Source organism: Chrysemys picta, chromosome 1 (genome assembly GCF_011386835.1).
Source record: "Chrysemys picta bellii isolate R12L10 chromosome 1, ASM1138683v2, whole genome shotgun sequence".
Lineage (NCBI taxonomy): Eukaryota > Metazoa > Chordata > Testudines > Emydidae > Chrysemys > Chrysemys picta.
The window spans coordinates 204,924,628-204,946,782 of record NC_088791.1 but is presented as its reverse complement, the minus strand read 5'-3'; the positions used below and the strand labels follow the sequence as shown (position 1 = coordinate 204,946,782).

Below are 22,155 nucleotides of genomic sequence, written 5' to 3'. Positions count from 1 at the left end.
AATGCAGTGATTAGTGCTAGTTATACACTGCATATTCCCACTAGGCTCCAATATTTCCCTTCTGCAGAAAAACTTGTAATAAGGGAAAAATCCATAAACTTTGTGAGACTCCTCGCTGAGTTGGGGCCTTTGCCTTTTTGAAGCGAGGAGTTTGCAGCTGTTATGTATTTGTAAAATGCAGTAGAGAAATCTTTTATCTGCGCTTTAATTTTCATTATTCTCAAATGTTGCCACTCTATAGTGAGAATGAGTGAATTCATACTGAGTTTTTCTTTAAATTTAGGAATCTGAAAGATGTAAGTGGTAACAAATCTTTACTCAACACAATATTATAACTGTCAAAACAAGAACAGAACACCCATCTGCATCACACAGAAATTATTTCCAGTAGAAAGAGGCAGTGTGATGGATCTGTGAGCAAAAATAATTCTTCTTTTAACCATTTCTATTCTTTACAGGTGCAGCCCATGGCCTTTCATCCATCCTTCAGATGCTGCTGTCCTATTACGAGTACCTTCAGCCTGCAGATCAGGAACTTGTATGGCAGAGCATTGACTTTCTTATGGACCAAGAACAGAACAGCAACTGGCCTCCTGAACTGGGAGAGACAATTGAGCGGGAGAATGAGCTTGTGCACTGGTGTCATGGAGCTCCAGGTCCTTTTCAAATTGATGCTGTGAAGTAGCCAGATGTTACCAATTACATGCTTTTCACACTAAATGATTCCATTGAGAAAATAACGTCAGGTCAAATTACTGATTTTACCATTTATGTCAAGCAGGAAAATTGTTCATGCCTTTTTCAGTTAAGCTTTTTTGTTTATTACTGAAGTAGGTGGAAGATCAGGCAATGAAGGAAGTTCCCAAAACACTTTGAGGTACTTTCAAATATGTTGTTACAAAAGCCATTAAAATCCAATAGTACAATATGTCAGCTGATGATGACAGCTGTAATGCCCTGTACTCTCATACAAGAAGCCCAAGTATGATCTCTCTATTCCAAGCCCTTGCTCCCATGCATAGCAGGGACTTCAGTGCATGATATATACGAGTTACAAGGCAAGTCCTGGTTGGCTGGAGGGTGAAGGTAGCCTTAGTATACTGAAAGGGGCACAGCCAATACCAGACTTTTTAGTATTTATGGGTGGCCCGGGAAAAGTTTTTTGCCTCTTCCCCTCAAACATAGCCTATTTCTGTTTATTGCTATTGTACACTTATGCACAGATCTGACCTAAGGATTTTTTTATGGGAAGGGAAGTAGCAAATACGTCCAATGGCTGGAGATGGAACACCTACATGGGGAGGGCTCTGAGTTGCTCTAGAGAATTCTTTCCCAGGTATCTGCCTCGTGGGTCTTGCCCACATGCTCAGGGTCTAACTGATCACTGTATTTGGGGTTGGGAAAGAATTGGCAGAGACCTGGCCGGGGGTGTGTGGGGGGTGTTCACCTTCCTCTGCAGCATGGAGCATGGGTCACTTGCAGCTTTACACTAGTGTAAATGGTGGATTCTCTGTAACTTGAAGTCTTTGAACCATGATTTTAGGACTTCAGTAACTCAGCCAGAGGTTAGGGGTCTATTACAGGAATAGGTGGGTGAGATTCTGTGGCCTGCAATGTGCAGGAGGTCAGATTAGATGATGATGATGGTCCCTTCTGGCCTTAAAGTCTATGATCTAGGAGTATGCACTAGCAAAATGTTAATTGTGGAATTTCCCCAAATTTAAGAGCTCTGGGGAGGAGGGGAAGCTTCTGTCTGAGTTCCATGCTGACCCCAGTTGAGGCTCTCACTCTTGCTTTAGCAGTGTTTGCTTGTGCTGTTATATATTGAAATTACTTCCCACCAGGACATAGTGGCTAACTGTTCTTACTGGCTTTGTAACCTAAACCTAGGAGATAGCAGCAAAAATTGACACAGTGCTCCAGTACCATTCATTTTGTTAAACAAAGTTCAGGAGCAGAGATCCATGTATTTTAAATATCTTCTTTTCAAATTGCAAACAGTGCAACATGATTAGAGCCCTTAACTGTGCATTCTGCCGAAGCTTTATCTTTTTCCTGACGTGTAGGGAGTGAAGGTCCCTTTTTCCTGATCCTTCCCTGTGGGTGAAGGGAAGTGAAACCAGCTTGGTTCAGTTAATTTCTCTCTTGGAAAGAAAGAAATTTAGACTCCAATGGGAGTTTGGCCCACTGTGTGTGTGCTGGTGATATCTGTGTGGCAGAGGCCCCTTTGGCAGGCTCACCTGCCCTCTGCCCACATCTCCCGGCCAGTACTTCTAACACTACAAACCATGAAGAAATTTCAAACGGCCACAATCTCTCATTACGGAACAGCCGACTGGATGAAAGTTTCTTGCTTCCTCCTCAAAGGCGAATATTTCCCCACAAAATTATACGAGTTTGTGGTGCAGGTTGGGCAGTATTTGGTCCTGTCCCAGGGACCGATTGATAGTCTGCTACCTCACAACACAGCAGGGCTAGAGCTGGATGACGTATACCATTAGAAAACAGGGGTTTTCCAGTGGGATACAGCACTTAATCTTAGCCCTCGGAGCACCAAGATATCAAGTGGTTAAAATTGGGATGTTTAATGGAAAGTTATTTGAGGTAATTTTTAGAGCCTTCTAAATATTCTGATTTTCCTTTCCCTGGGAGTCCTCTATGTTGTGCGCTTCATCAGTCATGAGTAATGCAGCCATTACTCAATACCACGCCACTATATATGTTTGTATATGTCACTGAGAGCTATTTTTAACAGTTTTTTTGAGAACTTGAATTTTTTTAAAAATTCAGGCTGTATTTGTATCTCTTCTCATGTAGCATCTGTCTTTTAGTTACTGTGAATCCAACTGCACAGTGATCACATGGAGATTATAACTAATAAAACTGAACCCCCTCTAAAAATGACTTAAACTGGCTTTTTCATACATAAAAAGACATTATTGACAGCCAGCATCTCAGGATCTGCCAGGGCTAGAATAAAGTGCAATGTGTCCCATTGGAAAGGGGGTTAGTTCTCATTTCTAGCTCTGTAGAAATGAGAACTACTGGGTCTTAAACCTGTCATTGTTGCAAGACTAATTATTGCCCATCCTTGATCTTGGGTCAATGTGATTTGGTGGGGGAACTCCACATCTTTGGGAGAGAAGAAAATGTCTTGTCTTGTGGCTGGCTGATTTAAACACAAAAATGTGGCTGCTGTTTTAAGCTGCTCAGGGGTTTGGAATGTTAGTCCTGGAATGAGATCAGCTAGTGGGGTGACTGCATGTGAGGCTTTTAAAGGTGCATGATAAATGCAACTTATCACATGACTCTGCTACCACCCTCACATATGTGGTGTGTACACTCAGGTGAATATATATCATAGATGAGAATATCCATATTATTATGTATTTATCATATAACATTATACCAGCTGGACTGTACTTATAAAAACAAAACTGATTTCTCTGCTGTTTCCCTAGGTATTGCATACCTGTTTGCTAAAGCTTTTCTGATTTCCAAGAAGCCCCAGTATCTAGACACTTGTATCCGCTGTGGGGAACTGACATGGCAGAAGGGCCTGCTGAAGAAGGGACCTGGAATTTGCCATGGAGTGGCTGGTAGTGCCTATGTGTTCCTACTCCTATATAGGCTTACTGGGAACTCTAAATACATCTATAGAGCACAAAGGTTAGTATTCTCACCATTCAGCAACACCTCACTTTGGCTTTGGAGTTTATTATTATTATTGAGTTTGGTGAAATACAAAGAACACTCTCAGAACCTTGCATAGTCTATGACTACAATTCCTTCAAGTAGCTTAAATCTTTAAACATCCAAAACAGAACTAAACATGCCCAGAGCCAGCAGAACACAAAACAATTTAAACAGGGACATTCTGTCTCTAGAGCCGAACATGCTAACAGATTTTACATTCTAACAACCTATTTCTTCCTCAGACTAGTCCAGCCTCTTTTTAGGGTCTGCATCCAAATAGGGCCATTGATTACATTAACTGATGAGGTGCTTGTAGTGGGACTCCGCAACCCTTTACTGGGATTAAACTCAAAAGGGTCCATGCTACTTATTGACTTTTTGTACCTCCCCCTATGGTTGCCATGGGGGGTGAGGGCTAGAGGAATGGCTCTAGATGGCACTGAAGTTCTGAATACTCAGAGTCCCCAAATATGGTTTGGATACACACCCGCTAAGTATGGGACTAAGATCATAACTCATCTAACATAGACTATTGAGCAGGTGTCGTGTTATTGACTTTTAGCCATTACCAGCAGGGGTTGGGCCTGTTCAGAAATACAGCAGTGAAGATCTCCATAGCCTATGAACAAATACCTGAGAATTGTAGCTCTTGCTACACAGCTGAGTGAAATGAACTGCTGGTTTCATTATATTGATTCTCTCTGGTTTTCACAACGTGACACTGTCTGTCAGTACATAGAAGTGCAACTAAGCCAGGATCTTGCTTCTCCACATATTTTACACATACACAGGCCTCATTCTGCTCTCAGTTTTACATCAGTGTAACTCCATCAACTTCCTATTTATACTGGTTTAAAAGGGATGAGGTCTATGTAGAATTATAGCAGGGAGCAGTTATTTTTAGTTCAGATTTTTTTCTGACGTATTGTAGCTCTTTTAAATGATGATTTGTTTGTTTCCATTTTCCCTAGCAAACAGGAAATGGTTCCGGAATCACAATGACTTATTTTCAATGCTGCTCATCTTATAGTATTTTGAGAGTATTTCACCTGCTTAATCATGTCTGTAATACAGGGCTTGTCACATCCATCCAGAAAGCATTGCTGTTCTGTGTCCTGCTGGGTCCTGATGAAACAAAGACCAATATAAAAACACTTTTTAAAAAAACCCTTCCATTTATACACTTATAAATGTTATACAGAGACACAAAAAAGCTTGTAGATCTCAGACGGGCACCAAGCATGTCAAATATATAAATACAGATTGGAACATTTCTGTTCTTGATCAAATGGACCTCAGTTTGGTGAGGGGAAAAAGGTGTAAACAGATTTGCAGATAATGTCAGATAACTAGCAGATGTGAAACTACACCTCTACCCCGATATAACGCTGTCCTTGGGAGCCAAAAAATCTTACCGCGTTATAGGTGAAACCATGTTATATCGAACTTGCTTTGATCCGCCTGAGTGCGCAGCCCCGCCCTCCCGGAGCACTGCTTTACCGTTATATCCAAATTCGTGTTATATCGGGTCGCGTTATATTGGGGTAGAGGTGTATTAATATTCTTCCTATTGAATGTGTTGACGTGAAGCCTTCTAATGACAAATGAACAGATACACAGGGATGGCACCAAAGCGAGTTGCATAAAGAGAGAGGTACTAAAGACTTCTTTTTTTGTCTTTACTGTTTCTTAGGTTTGCAGAGTTCTTATTTACAGAAGAATTTAAGGCTGGTTCCCGGGCATTAGAAAACATATATAGTCTGTATGAAGGCTTCTCGGGGACTGTGTGTTTCCTGATTGACTTGCTGCAGCCCAACCAGGCCGAGTTCCCGCTCTTCAGTGTCTTTGTCTAGAGAAGGGTGTTCTCCAGTGCCACATTGGAACAGCCATGCACAGGGCACCTGCAGTTTCACTTATCTGTAAAGGGAGGCTATTTACAAAATAAGCCACATTCAGTGGTACCACTAATGCTAGCCTTAATTTTGCTGGGGGGTCAGGAAAAAGCCTAAATATACTGGGGTTTGAGGAGGGAAGTATGTGGTTTTTTTAAAAAATAACAGTTTAAAAATAAAAGGGGAGAATGAAGTGGTTTTTCAAAATTGAAGTAATGTCTTCTGATTATTCAAACGAGAGCGAAAGAGGCATTAACAATCCTTAACGTGATGGTTATATAGAAAAACAAAATGGAAATCTGAACAGTAGGGACATGCAAGGGAAATAAAATGATTAATCCAATGGGTTTTAAAAGAGACCCATAAAATAGGACATTATACATCTATGCTCTTGTAGGTGACACAGACAGGTCAATAAAGTATGAAAAGGCAAAATCTGAGATTTCTTAATTAAACATTTCCTAGTACTAGTACCACCTTCCCTAGAAGTACCTGTATCTTGGAATCTTTTCATTGCCATATGCATATAATAGCAGTTATACAGCTACATTCTGTCTTTAATTGCATATGTACCACATTACTATTGCAGTCAGTGGGGTTTCATGTATGTATTCATAAATTTGACCATGAGTTTCAAAACTGCGTGTGTGCTAAGAAACACTAATCCCTATCACCACCTTACGGTAGTAGTAATACTCCATCTTTTTATCAATATCTCTTCTTTCATGAAGAAGTTCAACAGAAGCCATGTAGAAGACTTGGATCACTAAATTCTGTAGCAAAGGTCTTAGAGAAACAAGGTGGGTGAGGTAATGTTTTTTATTAGACCAACTTCAGGTCAGACTTGAAGAAGAGCTCTGTGTAAGCTCAAAAACTTGTCTCTCACCAACAGAACTTGGTCCAATAAAAGATATTATCTCATCCACCTCATCTCTCTAATATCCTGGGGCCAACATGGCTACAACAACCTGCAAATAGAAAGGGTATAGAAGTCAAGTGCTAGTCTCACAGTATCAGATACTAGGTAATATTTCTTATTGCCAGTCATCAAAAAAACTGCCTTTAATCCATTATTTGAACTGTAGCATATATATGGAGATTGACAAAGTGATTGACAAAATAATTTCCTGATGAATTGGGGTGATACACTTTAGAGATACAAATTGTATGCAGACCTTTGATGGAACCCCAAATACTGGGCTTAGGAGAAGGCTGATAAAAAGTTTAAAACTAAAGCCACTTATTTCTCTGGTTAACAAAGTAATGTTGTTAATGTACCACACAAGGTATTGTATATGCCCAAATGATTTGTAGCTATTGAGATCTATGGTCAGTCCAGTAACACTGCACTAGCATGGATAAGTAGAAATTGTATTTTATTTAGAGAGAGAGAGAGAGAGAGACTCTATTTGAGACCTAAACAAAATGCAAATATAGATTTGTTAAAATACTGTAGCAGCAAATGCCTGTATTTACAATATATCACACCAATATATTTCTTTATACTGGAATACAGTAATATGATTGAATTTAAGGGGAGAGTGGGAAGGCTGATAGGTCAAAAATTACACCCAATGGCTTCACGTGTACAAACTGACACGTGCATAACCCTATCCCAGTACTCTGCTGATCTGCCATTCCCCTTGCGTTTTTACCTGGAAAAGATTCAGCTTTTCTTAGGGCCTGATCCTTTAAGGATTCCCATTGACTTCCATGGCTTTGGATCAGGCTATAGAATGGAGTCAGACGCTGCAGCCCTTATATATGTTATTAATCCTGACTCACTCCCACAAGCTCCTTTCACATGAATTTATTTAATGGGATGACTTGGATGAGTAAGGGCTGAAGAATCAGACCCCTGTTGTATGGTGGTGTGGTGCAGTGTTAAGTAGTTATTTCACCCCAGAAGTAGCTGCATTTTGAGTAATGCATTTCAGTGATGTATAAAGAAATCTATTTTTGTATCAGTCTGTCAAGCACTTTGGGATCCTTGGAGGAAAGGGAATGTCAGAATGTACAGTACTATCAAAATGCAATGTGTATCATTACTTGCTTCATTGTTGTGTGCAGAGGCAATACATCTCACGTGTATGTACCTATTGTGCTGAAACCTGAAATCAGTGGGAGAACAAGGATAAGTAATATGAATGGGATTTGTCTCAACATGTTCAGATGTGTGCCCAAGATTAGAGGTCAGCCCAACATCCCAGATCTGTTGCTAGTCGATCACTCAGCTGAGAAGTTGGGATCTTTTTCTAGGTTGCACCCCGTGTTTTGGATGGCTAACAGATTTTTCAGAATTTGGACCTTTTTAAATGTGTTTAGGAAAGGTGAAATTTTTGACCTGTCTGTTTTATCTTTGTAACCTGATATTTAGGGCCCTACCAAATTCACAGTCCACTTTGGTCAATTTCATGGTCAGAGGATTTTAAAAATCATAAATTTCATGATTTCAGCTATTTAAAACTGAAATTCCACTGTGTTGTAATTGTAGGTATCCTGACCCAAAAAGGAGTTGGGGAGGTCGCAAGGTTATTGTAGGGGAGTTGTGATACTGCTACTCTTGCTTCTGTGCTGTTGCTGGTGGTGGCACTGCCTTCAGAGCTGGGCAGCTGGAGAGCGGAGGTTGCCAGCTGGGAGCCCAGCTTTGACAGCAGCCACCACCAGCACCAGTGCAGAAGTAAGGATGGCATGGTATGGTATTGCCACCCTTACTTCTATGCTGCTGCCTGCAGAGCTGGGCCGTCAATCAGCAGCCACCGCTCTCTGGACGCCCAGCTCTGAAGGCAGCGCAGAAGTAAGGGTGACAATACTGCGCCCTCCCCCCCCAAATAACCTTGTGACCCCCCCCTGCAACTCCTTTTTGGGTCAGAACCCCCAATTTGAGAAACGCTGGTCTCCCCCGTTAAATCTGTATAATACAGGGTAAAAGTACACAAAAGACCAGATTTCAGGGGGTGAGACCAGATTTCATGTTCCGTGATGCGTTTTTCATGACCATGAATTTGGTAGGGCCCTACTGATATTATTTAATTCTAAACTTATATTGTACATAGTATTCACGCAGTTAAAATATAAAAATAATAATATCCATGTTGCAGTATTTAGAAAGCTCCTCTAATTGCTTTTTAGTATATTGTGAAAAACAATCTTGGAAATATTTTTTTTTCTTAAATTAAAACAGAGAATTGGATTCTGCTATCATCTGGACTCAGGGCTGTTTTAATCCTGCAGTTATTACCTTCAGCCTTATTTACAGATGCAGACTGAAGAAACAGTGTTTTTGGTATATAAAACCTAAGAACCACAATGCACCCAATTCAGTCAAAAGCAAAAAACCTAGAACTTAAAATCTATTTATATAGCAGCACAGTAATCATCAAATTTTAATTTTTTCTTCATTATCTCCGGCACCACAAAACCTAATTGTAACCAACTAGCTATGTCTCAGGAGTTTTCACTGCAGATGAAGATCTGTGTCAAAACCCCAAACAAATCTAGAAAATGGAATAATTACAAAAATTCAGATCCTAAACAAAAATTGAGATTGTTACAAGACTCTAAGTTTTCAACTAGGAACTCAGTGACAATGTTTTAAATATTTGGAAAATAGTAAAAATATTCCGTAAAGGCAACGAATTAGATAACTCTTATTTTGCTATTCTATTTTGTTTAATTTCCAATAGGTATAGTTTTATTGATCTTTTTAACTTGTTCTTATAAATGGCAGGAATTGCAAGTGTTAAGTATTCATCATCTGTTCTCTGATGGTTTTCTATCTCTGTCCTTTTGCAGAGTTCATTCTTTCTGATTTACATTCAGTAAGGAATCTCTCTTCTAATTTGCCATATATTCTAAAAGCAACCGAAAACAAGTTTACAGGCTTTTCTTGTGACCCTTGCTCGTGAAGGTAATCTTTAGCCAGCTGGGACTAATTGTGAGAGTAGCAACTACTTGTGTAAGGGTTGCACTGTGTTTATTATCCATTCTGCTATAAGAAAACAGATATAACCACTCTCCGTTTTCAAAAGCCTCAGGCCCATCCTGTTCTTTTGAAGTCAAAAGGGGTTTTGCCATTGACTTCAGTATGAGCAGGGTGAGAACTCCTGTTTATTTCAGCATTTGTAAAATAAAAAATATATATTACAGTCTCTTGGAACTTAATTGTTTATCATTTTAATCCTGCATTACCTTTTAAGAAAACCGCCGTACACTGCTTTAACAGTGAAGTCCCCGTGTTTCTTCCCCCCCAAAAATAAAAAAAATTGGAAAATAATTCAATTTAATTCTTAATAAAATGCTTGTGGTGCAGTTGCATTAATTTAGACTTGGCTCTGCCTCAAGGATTGAAAAAACTCAGCACATATTTTCAAAGTTTCTTTAGTAGCAAAACAATTAATGAATTGATAGTAATGTACAGTTAGAGATGTAGGATTGGATTTCAAAACTGTATAAAGGAGTTAGACACCTCATTTCCTCTGGGAGTTGGGTGCCTAACTCACTTAGGCACTTCTGAAAATGCTAGCCATAATGTAAATCTGGAATTTCAGCTCTTTCCTCCTCTTAACCCCCATCCACTTGCAAATTCCCCTCATACTTACCCCTGTTGCAAACTTTATTGTAGCTTTTAAGAGGTAGACAAGTTAACAACTTGTCTGCAGATGTCAGTGTTTCTGTGAATGAGATACAACAAAGTGATAAGTTTTCCTATGTTCCATCCTTACTGCCTTCAGAGACTAACTGTGTCACCCCCAGGCTGAGACAAAACGTCTAGCAGAAGTTACCTCTTCCTGCTCCAGAACCAGAATCTCACAATTTGAAACATCATAATCCTGTGCAGATTCTGCCACCATGCTGTGATAATAGTATATGTTAGGAGAACCTCACCCACTTACCAAAAGCAGAACACGAAATGGCAGAATCTCTTTTACACATTAAAGTCAAATCCCTTAATGTGTTTGGTTGCTGAAGTATAGGCCATAGGAATTTAAGTGGTATAAAAGTGTTTCTGATAATGCTTTTTTAAAGCAAAGGGGTTACGCTTTGCCGTACATTGTGTGTTGTTGCTTATTTATGGTGCGTGCATATCCTGTTATTGTGTAAAGTGGTAGAATAGATATCCGCCTACGGCACTATATACTATTTATGACTGTTGGCAAATCATCTGCAAATGGTTACTGTTGAATAATTTATTCTATTTGGTGATAGAACTAGATCTGAAATATTGAGGTTTAGTGATTTTAGGATTCATAGAGCCAGGTACAGTGTGTAATTTTTAGCAACAGAAATGTGAGATCTATCAGATACTTACTGTTTTTTTTATTTTCTAGCATTCAGGCTTTCAGCATCAGGAATATACTTATTTTATGCCATTGTTTTAAATCTCAGCTTTGTCTACATGGTTTTTCCCCCCCCCCCTTTTCCCCCCTCCACCCATGTTATGAATCACTTCAGAAGGCTAGATTAGCAGACCAACTCCTTTTGTTTTTGAAAACAAAGCACACTACTGTAGGGCTGTCTGTTTTAATGTAAAAGGAGATTGTCCACATATTAGTATTATGTTACTTTCTCACTCCTTGCTGGCCTCTGCTCATTGGCTCTGCCACTTCCCTGATGCTAAATAAAATCATTTGGACTGTATATTGATTTTCACTGACTTTTCAAATCCGTGAATGTAACAAAAATGAATTTGTAGAAAATATTTCCAGTTCTACCGTAATTCATTTCTACTAAGACAGTCACAAGAGGGTGGGTAGAATGGACTAGTGTTCCAAAATATACACCTAAATTATCCTTGGAAATATGCACAAATGAACAAAGACACTGGTTACCCTTAAAGACTTTTCAGTTACCTTTGTAATAAATAATGTCATTTTCATATTCCTGATACTAAATATATAGAAATGCCATGGATAACAGGAGAACACTGATTATTTTCAAAGGTCACATTGTTAAGTTTTAAGTGTGACCACTGTAGGTGTGTGCAAAATATAGAGTTGCAGGTGCAAATGGGATAATTCTCCAGGCAGAGACCCATTTGCACATGTAGTTACAGGGTTTGCAAACATAATTGCATGTTTTATGCATGTAGTTATCTGTTTTGACCCATGCATGCATCACTGAGAATACATCTTAGTTGCCCATTTTTTAAAATTTGACCAGTAACCTTTATGGACAAAATGTCTCTCTCAGATCTATAGAGCAGATCTCAACTCTTATGGTCAACTCCACCTACCTGTCCTGAACGTCTATTGACATAATATCAATGGGTGTTCTCTTCCTATACAAAGATCACCATATCAGAGATGAGAATTGCTGTACAGATTTAAGAGATGAATCTTGCTGTCATGAACCACATGGATGAACAACCATTGGCTAACACCACTGGTTTGCATTGCTGTGAGAAGAAATTTGAGTTTGTATTTAAATGTTCTGGATTGAGTAGAATGTAGCATTAAGGCTAAACTGAAAAGAAATGAGCAAACGTCCAAAAAATACATTACTAAGGGAACAACATACTGCAAAGCCATAAGCCAGAAAAACTCAGGGCCCACAAAACAATACTGCATTTTTGGGATGTGAATAGGCATTTTCCAAGAAAATAGCACAGATTTTGCTTCATTGCACAAATATTGTACAATATGCACTGTACTTAACAGATTTCTGCTGCCTTGAATCAATGCCAATTATAGCAAAGTCATCACAGGCATACTCATTGAAAAAATTCTGTCCATATAGGAATTGTCTGTAATTGTATCTAGTGCTATCCATTCATATAGATTAATTTAATAAATGGAATTGTGAAGAAATGCTCAATATGTGTGAGTATTCCAAAAAAGGGGTTGAAGTACACAAACTTTTTGAACTAATAAAATTCCTGCCTAATTTATATCCAATGGCTATCATTGTCATTACTAGTTCTGTATTCTGTTTGTAACATTGCCAGTCATGTTCTGAGAAATCAATACATCAATAAGAGATGGATTTATCATAAAGGATGAAAGGCTCTAGTCTCTTATTAACAAATATACAGAGCCCACTGACGTTTTTCATGTGATGATTCAAAGAGAAAGCTAAGGCAATTAGGTTCAAATACAGCAAGACAAATAATATGGCAGAAAAACTACTTTTAATTAAAACATATTTTGCATAGCAATGTGTTGATAGTTGTATAAAAGATATTTTATAATACAATGATATTCCTAAACAATGTTGCGTATCATGTACCAAAAAACATTTTATATAGAAATCCTGGGGTCAGTTGTATACTATATATAGAGAGACAAGAAATCTTAAATATTTCTGTTTCATATCAGGCAAGAGTACTATATGAATTAAAATTAAGTTGTGCTTCAGTCTTCATTACCATATAAATATGTCTGTTGGGGGAAAGGTTTTCACTAACAATGGGCCTGATTTTTCTACTGTGTTCAACTTTGTGTAGTCATTTAGGGCCTCATCCAACTCATTGAAATCAATGATAAAACTCCTGTTGATGTCAGTGGTGCAGGATAAGATCATTACATCTATGTGAAGTGGTGTGAAACTACCGTTCTGGGCCCCAAGCCTGCAAACCCTTATGCATACATTTAAGTTTAGTCACATGAGTCGCACATTGACATCAAGACTCACCGAAGTGAAGAATATTCACGTAAGAACAATTCAGCACATGCATGTTTGCATGATCAAGGCCCAGTTAGATAGCATTTTACACCTGCTTTGGCCCGATTTATCTAAAAATATACCTGAGTACCAGCAAGTGTACAATGGAAAGTAAATTACATTGCTAACATAGATATTATTTCATATCTAGCGATCATTTGCTATACACTGATCATTTGCTATATTCCAGCATATGATATATGGTATTCATTTCTTGTGTTAATAAGCAAGTGCTGTATCCTAGCTTCATTTTTATTCTGTGACACCCACACACAGCCATAGCGTGGTGCAGTTCCTTTAGAACTAAGATTGATTTTACCCTTGTAGAAATGCACCTTATTGGTTTAAAACACCCTGATGTTACAATGTTGGAAACACTGTGATCTTTCAAGATGTGTTTATTGTATTAGTTTTGCACTGTAGATTATACATGCACTAATAGAAGTGCTAGAATTATAGCATTTTAAAGCAGTGTTAATAATATTGGTTTAGAAGCGATAGAGAAAAATCTATGTTATACCCACATTGTTAATATAAAAGCTGTGGTTATCTTTTGCCTTACAATAAAAGCCTAAACTTAAATGTTATGGATATTTGTATTAATTGATTAATTACTCCTGAGAACACTTGCTGTAGGTACCACTTTTCCCTCCAAATCAGTGCCGACTCAACGTCCCAGTACTATTCTTGGTGGCATTGTGCTGCTGGAGCAGAGGTCTTTCGGATGAAAAGTAAAACTAAGGTCTGGACCACCTGTGGTCATTAGAGATCCCACGGCAGACTTCATAATAGCAGAGAGATGTTACCGTTGTTGTGTTAGTCAGTTTCCAATTCAGGCAAATATTTTCAGCCTACCTAAATTTCACACACACATGTCCTCCCTCCCCCATTTGAAGGGCCCTATTCTCAGAGCACCTTCAGTTCCCCTCTGAAGAACATTTAGGTGGCACAGTAGTAAAATACACCTGAGCCCTCTCTTCACTATAGCGTCCGTCTGTGCTACCACCCATGGAATAACAAATTATGGAGCTGTGGTGAATTGTGGGCTCCAGATTTGCCAGTGCAGATGCAGATCTAGAAATGTCCCAAACAAAAGGCAGTTATCACTTTTTCTCCTAATACTCGTTGCAAATCTGGAGCTGATACATAATAATGTTATGAATACTGCTATATAATAATTTTAAGAACACTGACCTGGTCAGTAAATGTAAGTTATTGGACATTGGGGTTACTGGAATGTTTATTATACTATAATAAGGCTCAAGTTCAGTGGCTCTGTACAGGCAGGTGACACAATAGCTTTTCCTATAAGAGCACCCAACCACCACTCGAAAGACAGTGGTATCCTTCAAGGGTGTAAGCCGAAATGACATCACTTTTTGTGGCGGGAGATGAGAGATCAAAGGATGTTAAACAATTAAAAAGTGTCTTGATCCCTGTGAAGGGTGATGAGTTTCTGCAGCTGCCCAGAGCGTGTCATGAGCTTTGAGAGGGAGGCTCTGTGGAAGAGTCTATAGGGAGCTAGTCCTTCTAGGGTCCCCGTGTGGCAGACAGTTAAAGACCCAGTAAGCTAGATATGTGTAGTGCATTTTTTATTGTTTTTAAGATATGTTTTCTCTGAAGTGCTTGAGTTCTAAATAAATGATACTTTGCTTTAAGAAGGCCGTTTGGTCACTGATTACTGCTGAGGTAAATCACGGTTTCAACCCAGGGCCCACTCTGAGAGTGCAACAATCACATGATTCCACCCTGAAAGACTGGTGGTGTCTTGAGGCCTGAGAGCTAGAGGGGGCGAGCTTGGGCAGATCAGGAAGAGTCAGAGGTGCAGTTTGCCCAGTAACTGAAACAATTCCAATTGCTCTTTCTGTTTGTTAGATAATATTCTTTAAAGCCATCATATCGATAAGCATGTGTCCACATTGCCTTTAGAACCTTCAAACTTCATTCATCTGTTAGGAAGTATGTGCCACCATCCAATAGCAGTGGGTGTCGCTGCCACATAGGAGACCAACTAAGAATTAATGCTCTTAACCTTTGAAGCATCATTTCACTTTGGGCATTTGAAATATTTGAATTACTAGATGGGTTCATTAAACTGTTACATTATTAGTGTGGCATCAGGTTGGCAGAGAGCACAATGAAAGCCATAAAACACCCTTTTTCCTTCTCAGCATGAACTTTGTTAATGATTGTCTATGCTAGCAGAGACAACATCTTATAATTGCTATGCACTAATTTAAATGACATCAGCCCCCTTGATGGTGGAGACATCTGTGGAGTCTTCTCAGGATGAAGGGTTTTTTAACCATGTGAAAGCAAACAAAGCGTCAGGCCTACTGGGGCTTCTGCAGAGGAGGGTTGTGGTGAGACATAAAATCAGGGGCGGCTCTAGGCACCAGCAAAGCAAGTACGTGCTTGGGGCAGCCCATTTGCAGGGGCGGCAGGGTCCAGCATGGGAGCTGAGAACCAACAGGGGGCCCTGGGAGCTGTAGTTCCTTGGTTAGCTCCCTGCCTATAGAGCCAGCCCCGGAGCAGGGAAAGAACTACATTTCCCAGCATTCCCTTGGCCACTACCAACAGGAAAGAGGGGGAGGGAGTGAGGAAGCTGAGACCTCATGCTGCAGCCTGCTGTGAATGGAGAGCTGCACTGTGAGTAGGGATACCATATTTTAACATTCAAAAAATAGGACACTCCACGGGGAGGGGGTAGCCCCACCCGCCCACCATCCACTCCCTCCGACTACCCCCCACCAGAAACTCCAACCCATCCAACCCCCCTGCTCCCTGTCCCCTGATCACCCCCTCCTGGGACCCCAACCCCCTATCTAAGCATCCCTTCTCCTTGTCCCCAACTGCCTCCTCCTGAGACCCCTCCCCAACTTCCCCCCTAGGACCCTACCCCCTACCTGTCCCCTGACAAACCCCTGGGATTCCCATACCTATCCAACTGCTGCCTGTCCCCTGACTGCCCCCCCTGAACCCCTGACCCATCTAACCCCCCCTTCTCCCTGCCCCTGACTACCCCCTGAACCTCCACCCAATCCAACCCCCCCCTGCTCCCTGTCCCTTGACTGCCCCCCCCGGAACCTCCTACCCCTTCTCCAACCCCCCCAGCCCCCTTACCGTGCCACTCAGACCAGCGTGTCTGGCTTCACGCAGCGCCAGACACACTGCTGCATACATGCTGCCGTGCTCCCCTGCGGAGCCACAGCCCACCCCATCCCCCCAGTACCTGCCTTCCAGATTTGAACACCTCAAAATTCAGGAATGCTCAAGCTCAGTTTGGGTGGCTGTTACTTCATTTCTCCTGAATCAAATATACTGATCCACTGTAACTTGCTATAGAAAAAGTAGGATAAAATTGAGCAAGAAATGCTTCCCAGTGGTTATTAGGACTGGAATTGCTATTTTCAACAGCCATTGCCTTTTTTGTTTGTTTGTTTGTTTGTTTGTTTGTTTGTTTAAAAGTGATACTTTTAAACCGACAGTGATATTGCATTGGCAAATTCCCCACAGAAAGAAAGAGTGGAACAAAAGAATAATAAAGGCACCTCAACTTTTCCTCATTTATGTAGGACGGTATTATAATATGCATCCAGATATTCTCCAATCACACAAGCTGAAAATTGTTCCACTTTACTGCAGTTCTGTAACCATATGGGAACCAATCCTGTCTGTGTTCTGTGCACACCTAAAATTCCTGCTGAATGACCTGCCCTGGGAGCGAGTTACCAGTGACCCAGGGCTGCGGCGGAAGGAGGGTGCAGGTGGGGTGGGGGGGGGGAGAGCCCAGGGCTGGGGCAACAGGAGGTATGTGTGGGGGGCAATGGTGGGGGGGTAGGGGGGAGCCCAGAGCTGGGGCAGCAGGGTGTGTGTGTGTGGTGGGGAGAGCCCAGGGCTGGGGTGGCAGGGAGGTGCGGGTGAGGGGGGTCAGAGCCCAGGGCTGGGGTGGCAGGGGGGTGCGGCGAGGAGCCCAGGGCTGGGACGGGGAGCAGCCAAAATTTTTTTTGCTTGGGGCGGCAAAAAACCTAGAGCTGGCCCTGCTAATAATCTATGAAAGCTGGCGTTGTGGTTTGAGAAAATGGATGGGGTCTTTTCTGAAGCAGTTTGCCCATCCCTGCTGAGAACACGATCAGCGATGACTACTATTATGTTAATTTCCAATAGTGCTCCAGTCAGGATAAGAGACCCATTGTGCAAGGTGCTGTACAAACACATAAGACATAGGCCCTGCAATTGAAAAAATAATCATTTGAGGAGGCATAGGCTCTGACATTGGGAAGCTACACTTCTCTACCCATCTGCTGGTGTTTGTTGCTCTGAAAACTCAGAACGGTAATCCACCACCTTAGGGTTTGGCAGCAAGGTCCTGAGCCTGTCCACTACAGCTTTCACCATTTCTACCACTAGTATTGCTGAACTATGAATTATGGGTCTGTTTATTTTTCCAAAAGGAGATGAAGCCGAGGTTCCAGCCCCCAGAGCTGTCAAAAGCAGGACAAAAGGTCAGAAATCTATTCCCATTTCATCTTAATCTTTTTCTAAAATAGATTTCCTCAGCAACTGGTCTCCAGGTTCCACAAGTACCCATAAACCATAGTTAAGGTTTCTGCAATGTTTTATTGAAGCCCTATGGACACGCCATAAGGGATTCAGTGCTTAATTTGTAATGAAAGAGCTACCAGGGCTCAAGCAATTTTTTGACATTCATAACTGAAGTAGCAAGTGGGGTGCCAGGGCTATGAACCGCCAAACCTAGAGATGCTAGGGCTCAGCCCTGCCACAAATTAAGCACTGCAGGAATTTGTATGCACATGGTAAGCTAGTGAAAAGTGGCTGAATGGGGAGATCAGTGTTACATTATGAGAGAGATTAAACTAGGGAAACCTTGGTTAAAACTTTCAAAAGTGGCTACAGCTTTCAGGTGCCAATTTAAAACACCTTGGGCCTGATTTTTCAGAAGAGCAGAGTGCCCACAACGCCAACTGCATTCAAGTGTCTCAAGTTGGGAACTGAAAATTGTCATACAAAATCAGAGGCTGCTTTTGTTCTTGCACTTAGGCCATCAATCTGATTTCCCGGTGTTTGCTAGCAGTTCAGCCCAGGCCAGCCTAGATGAACCTGCCATCTCTGAGTTATTTCACCCAGGCAATCCTTGCAGGTTGACTCTGGGAACTGGGTCCAACCCCCTTCCCTCTGAAGGCTGGTGAGGACTGAAGTGGGTGGTCAAAGCTAACACAACCTTTCATTTCCCCCATGGGAATGCGCCACTATTATGTTAAGTTCACAGCACTGTGCAAGACACCTGCCGAAGCCTGTCCTTGTCCCTGCCTACTTACAGTCTGACAAACCACATGGGGAAAAGGTGCAGTGGGAAATGGAGAATGAGGATCAGCTTTGAACTTCAGAAACTCTCACCCAATTAGGGTTCCCAACCCTCCAGGATTGCCCTGAACTCTCTAGGGGCTTGTCTACACTACTCGCCGGATCAGTGGGCAGCAATCAATCCAGCAGGGATCATAGTATAGATGCAATAAATCAACAACTGTCGACTCCAGTACTCCACCACAACGAGCAGGGCCGCCCAGAGGATTCAGGAGGCCTGGGGTCTTCGGCAGCGGGCCCCCACCGCCGAATTGCCGCCAAAGCCCCGGCACGTCAGTGGCGGGTCCTGGGGCGGAAGGACCCCCCGCCGCCGAATTGCCGCCGAAGACCCGGAGTGGAAGAAGCTCCGGGGTCCTGGGCCCCGCGAGAGTTTTCCGGGGCCCCTGGAGCAAGTGAAGGACCCCGCTCCAGGGGCCCTGAAAAACTCTCGTGGGGGCCCCTGCGGGGCCCAGGGTCTGGGGCAAATTGCCCCACTTGCCCCCCCCTCTGGGCGGCCCTGACAATGAGAAGCGCAAGCGGAGTTGACGGGAGAGCGCCAGCTGTTGACCTACCGCAGTGAAGACTCTACAGTAAGTGAATCTAAGTATGTCAACTTCAGCTACGCTATTCACGTAGCTGAAGTTGCATATCTTAGATCGACCCCGCGCGGTAGTGTAGACAAGCCCTAGGAATTAAAGATTGATCTTTCATTAAAGATTGTCATGTGATGAAACCTCCAGGAATAGGTCCAACCAAAATTGACAACCCTATCACCCAATGGTCTTTAACCAACTGTGTAGGAGCATTGGTGCTGGAACTAGAGGTGTGGGGGGTGCTGCTGCACCCCCTGGCTTGAAGTGGTTTCTATCATATACAGCAGCAGTTCTCAAACTGTGGGTCAGGACCCCAAAGTGGGTCACAGCCCCATTTTAATGGGGTCGCCAGGGCTGGCATTAGACTTGCTAGGGCCCCAGGGCCTAAGCCTGAGTTCCACCGCCAGAGGACAAAGCTCAAGGGCTTCAGCCCTGGGTGGTGGGGCTCAGGTTACAGGCGCCCTGCCTGGGGCTGAAACCCTTGGGGTTTGCCCCCCACTGCCTGGGGTGGTGGAGCTCAGGCAGGCTCAGGCTTCGGTCCCCCCTCCTGGGCTCATGTAGTAATTGTTGTTGTCAGAAGGGGGTTGTGCTGCACTGAATTTGAGAACCCCTGAGCGGGTTTACAGTGGGGATGGGGCACCCCCACTACACAAATTGTCCCAGCACCCCAATGTAGGGGGCTGCGGAGGTGAGTACAATAAAGCTCCTGGGGGGGGCTGCCCCTCTTTCCCGCGCCCCACCCCCACAAGCAGCGCCGCAGAGGAAGAGGTGGGTTCCCCTCCGCTGGGGCTGACCCAAGCCCCTTTGCCATTGCGGCAGCTGCTCTCCGCCCTGCCGTACCGGGCAGGCTCTGCCCACGCGGGTGCCTCTCCCAGGGCCCCGAGCCCGCTCTCACGCCCGGCCGCGGCAGAGCTCCCCGGGAGCTGAGGGGGGCCGGGCAGGCCCCTGTGGGGGCGAGGGGACAAGAACCCGACGCAGGTGCCTGGGCGGGGGCAGCAAGCGGCCGCTCGCCCTGGGGACTCCCCCTAGCGGGCAGCGCGCTCCCCGCACGCACCCCGCGGCAGCCCGGCCCGAGCCCCGCGGGAGAGGGCGATGGGCGGAGAAGAGCCGGCTGCCGCAGACAGATCACTCGCCCGGCGCGCGGGCCGCCTGCACGGGAGGAGATGAAATTCCCAGGCTCCGTTCTCGTCTCCCTGCTCCTCTTCGTAGCCGAGACGGGCACCGCCCTGTACCTGAGCAGCACCTACCGCTCGGCGGGGGACCGCATCTGGCAGGCGCTGACCCTGCTCTTCGCTCTCCTGTCCTGCGTGCTGGTGCAGTTCAACCTGGTCTTTATCCACCGGGACCTGAGCCGGGACAGACCCCTGGTGCTGCTGCTGCACATCCTGCAGCTGGGACCCATTGTCAGGTGGGTGGCGGGCTGCTGGCCTGGGTGGGGCGAGTCCTGCCCTCCCTATTTACCTTATTAAAAAGCATCACCGCGCCCTTCCAGCCACCTCCACTGCTGGCTCTCCCGGGGGGCTGCCCGGAGCGGACGAGTGCGCGAGTCCATCGAGCGGAGCTATTTCTCTCGCGCTCTGGAGAGTGGATCTTATTTTCTGCATCCTTTTCTTTTTGAATAGGCTAGCGAGCTCTCGGCGTTGTGCACAATACACGCGTGTACAGCTGTGTGTACGTTTGCAATGTACAGCACATATTGGTATGTGTTACATTTGCCTAGTCTTCAGATTTGTGTTTTAGATACAGCTGTGTTCCTGAGATGGAAGCACAGTCGCCTTTCTGTATAAGACACACAGATACATTCTCTCTCTTTACACATCTCTGTTGTGTATATATAGATATGCGTATGTGTGCTGATAGGTACAGCCATGTTTAGCCACATGAACTAGATCTGTGCATGTTGTGTGTTTCTTTTCACAATCTACCCCTCTCCAAAACAGCCAAAACATTAGTCTGTTGTATTTCTATAGCTATTCTATCATAGGTGCTGGAACTGGAGTTGCAGGGGGAGTTCCATTATATACAGGGTTTACAGTTTGGTTCAGTGGTTCTCAGCACCTACCCACCCCCATCAAAATTGTTCCATCTTCCCTGTATTCTATTGGTATGAAGCTGACTGAGGCTTCTCTGTGCTTATGCACCTGCATTAATCAAAGTAACACTAATGCTGTACAATATGCTTTAATTTTTATTTTTTCAGTCTCTCAGGAACGGTCATGTTGCTGCCCTGAAAGCAAACATAGGGAAAGGGTGTGGTATATGCTAACCTTCAGAATCCACAATCTTAACACTTAGCACTGAAGAAAATAGGTTGTGAGGTCCCCCCAGAGAGGATGGAAATAAAAAAGGAAGGCCAGGTGGCAAGCAAACAGTTGTTTTCTCTCCTATACAGTGAGATCCTTACTGAGGCTATTTGTTTAGATGGAATCTAGAAGCTGTTTTCTGTTTGTACAGACAGGGCCCATTTCTCTAAAGTTGCTTGACTCTTTGTGAATGAGATAAGCAGTTTGATAGTTGTAGTGACTGGGTAAGTTATATCTTACTGCAAATTTCTGCATAGTAACATAGATCAAAATGACTTCACAGGAGCAAAGGGAAACTCCTAGAGTGGCTTAATTTACATGTTTTATGGTAATGATTCCACTCATATTGTAGTATTTATAATTCTCAAGGCTTTCACTTCTTCCAGTACATGTTCTGTTTGACAGGAGAGCTGAAAATTCCACTTGAGATATTGAGTTGAAAGTGCCCTTTGAAACAATATTAGAAAGAAGAATATTTAGATCATTTGATATAAGCCCATAACAAAATATTTGCTGTTTTTCTTTTATTTGTGTGACTCTTTACAATGTTTTTATCTGTGTAATACATGTGCACATCATTTTTCAAAAATCAACAAAAAAGAAAGACAGAAAAAGAAAAAATATTTCTGTATGGGGAATAGAAAG

The 22,155-nt window shown here is 43.0% G+C and overlaps 2 protein-coding genes and 1 long non-coding RNA gene across 4 annotated transcripts in view; 2 read left to right on the top strand and 1 right to left on the bottom strand.

Annotated features, from left to right (window-relative positions):
• Positions 1–13,832, top strand: part of LANCL3 (LanC like family member 3) — a 47,102-nt gene extending 33,270 nt beyond the window's left edge. Inside the window, exons 3-5 of the mRNA XM_005294659.4 lie at positions 459–656; positions 3,462–3,669; positions 5,390–13,832. Coding sequence (XP_005294716.1) covers positions 459–656; positions 3,462–3,669; positions 5,390–5,549 — 566 coding nt within the window. The 3' untranslated portion in view covers positions 5,550–13,832. The remainder of the gene's footprint in view (positions 1–458; positions 657–3,461; positions 3,670–5,389) is intronic.
• On the bottom strand, positions 3,705–20,572 carry LOC122174577 (uncharacterized). The gene is made up of 3 exons (XR_006176614.2): positions 20,455–20,572; positions 10,190–10,261; positions 3,705–4,821 (listed from the first exon to the last, which is right to left on the bottom strand). It is a non-coding gene; the product is annotated as an uncharacterized LOC122174577 (long non-coding RNA).
• The window catches only part of XK (X-linked Kx blood group antigen, Kell and VPS13A binding protein), a 29,120-nt gene continuing 26,982 nt past the window's right edge, over positions 20,018–22,155 (top strand). The window contains exon 1 of one of the 2 annotated variants that reach the window (XM_005294660.4): positions 20,018–20,615. In XM_005294660.4, the coding sequence (XP_005294717.2) occupies positions 20,371–20,615 (245 nt within the window). In that variant the 5' untranslated portion in view covers positions 20,018–20,370. Of the gene's footprint in view, positions 20,907–22,155 lie in introns of both variants that reach the window. The other variant, XM_065579137.1, reaches the window with a different exon arrangement.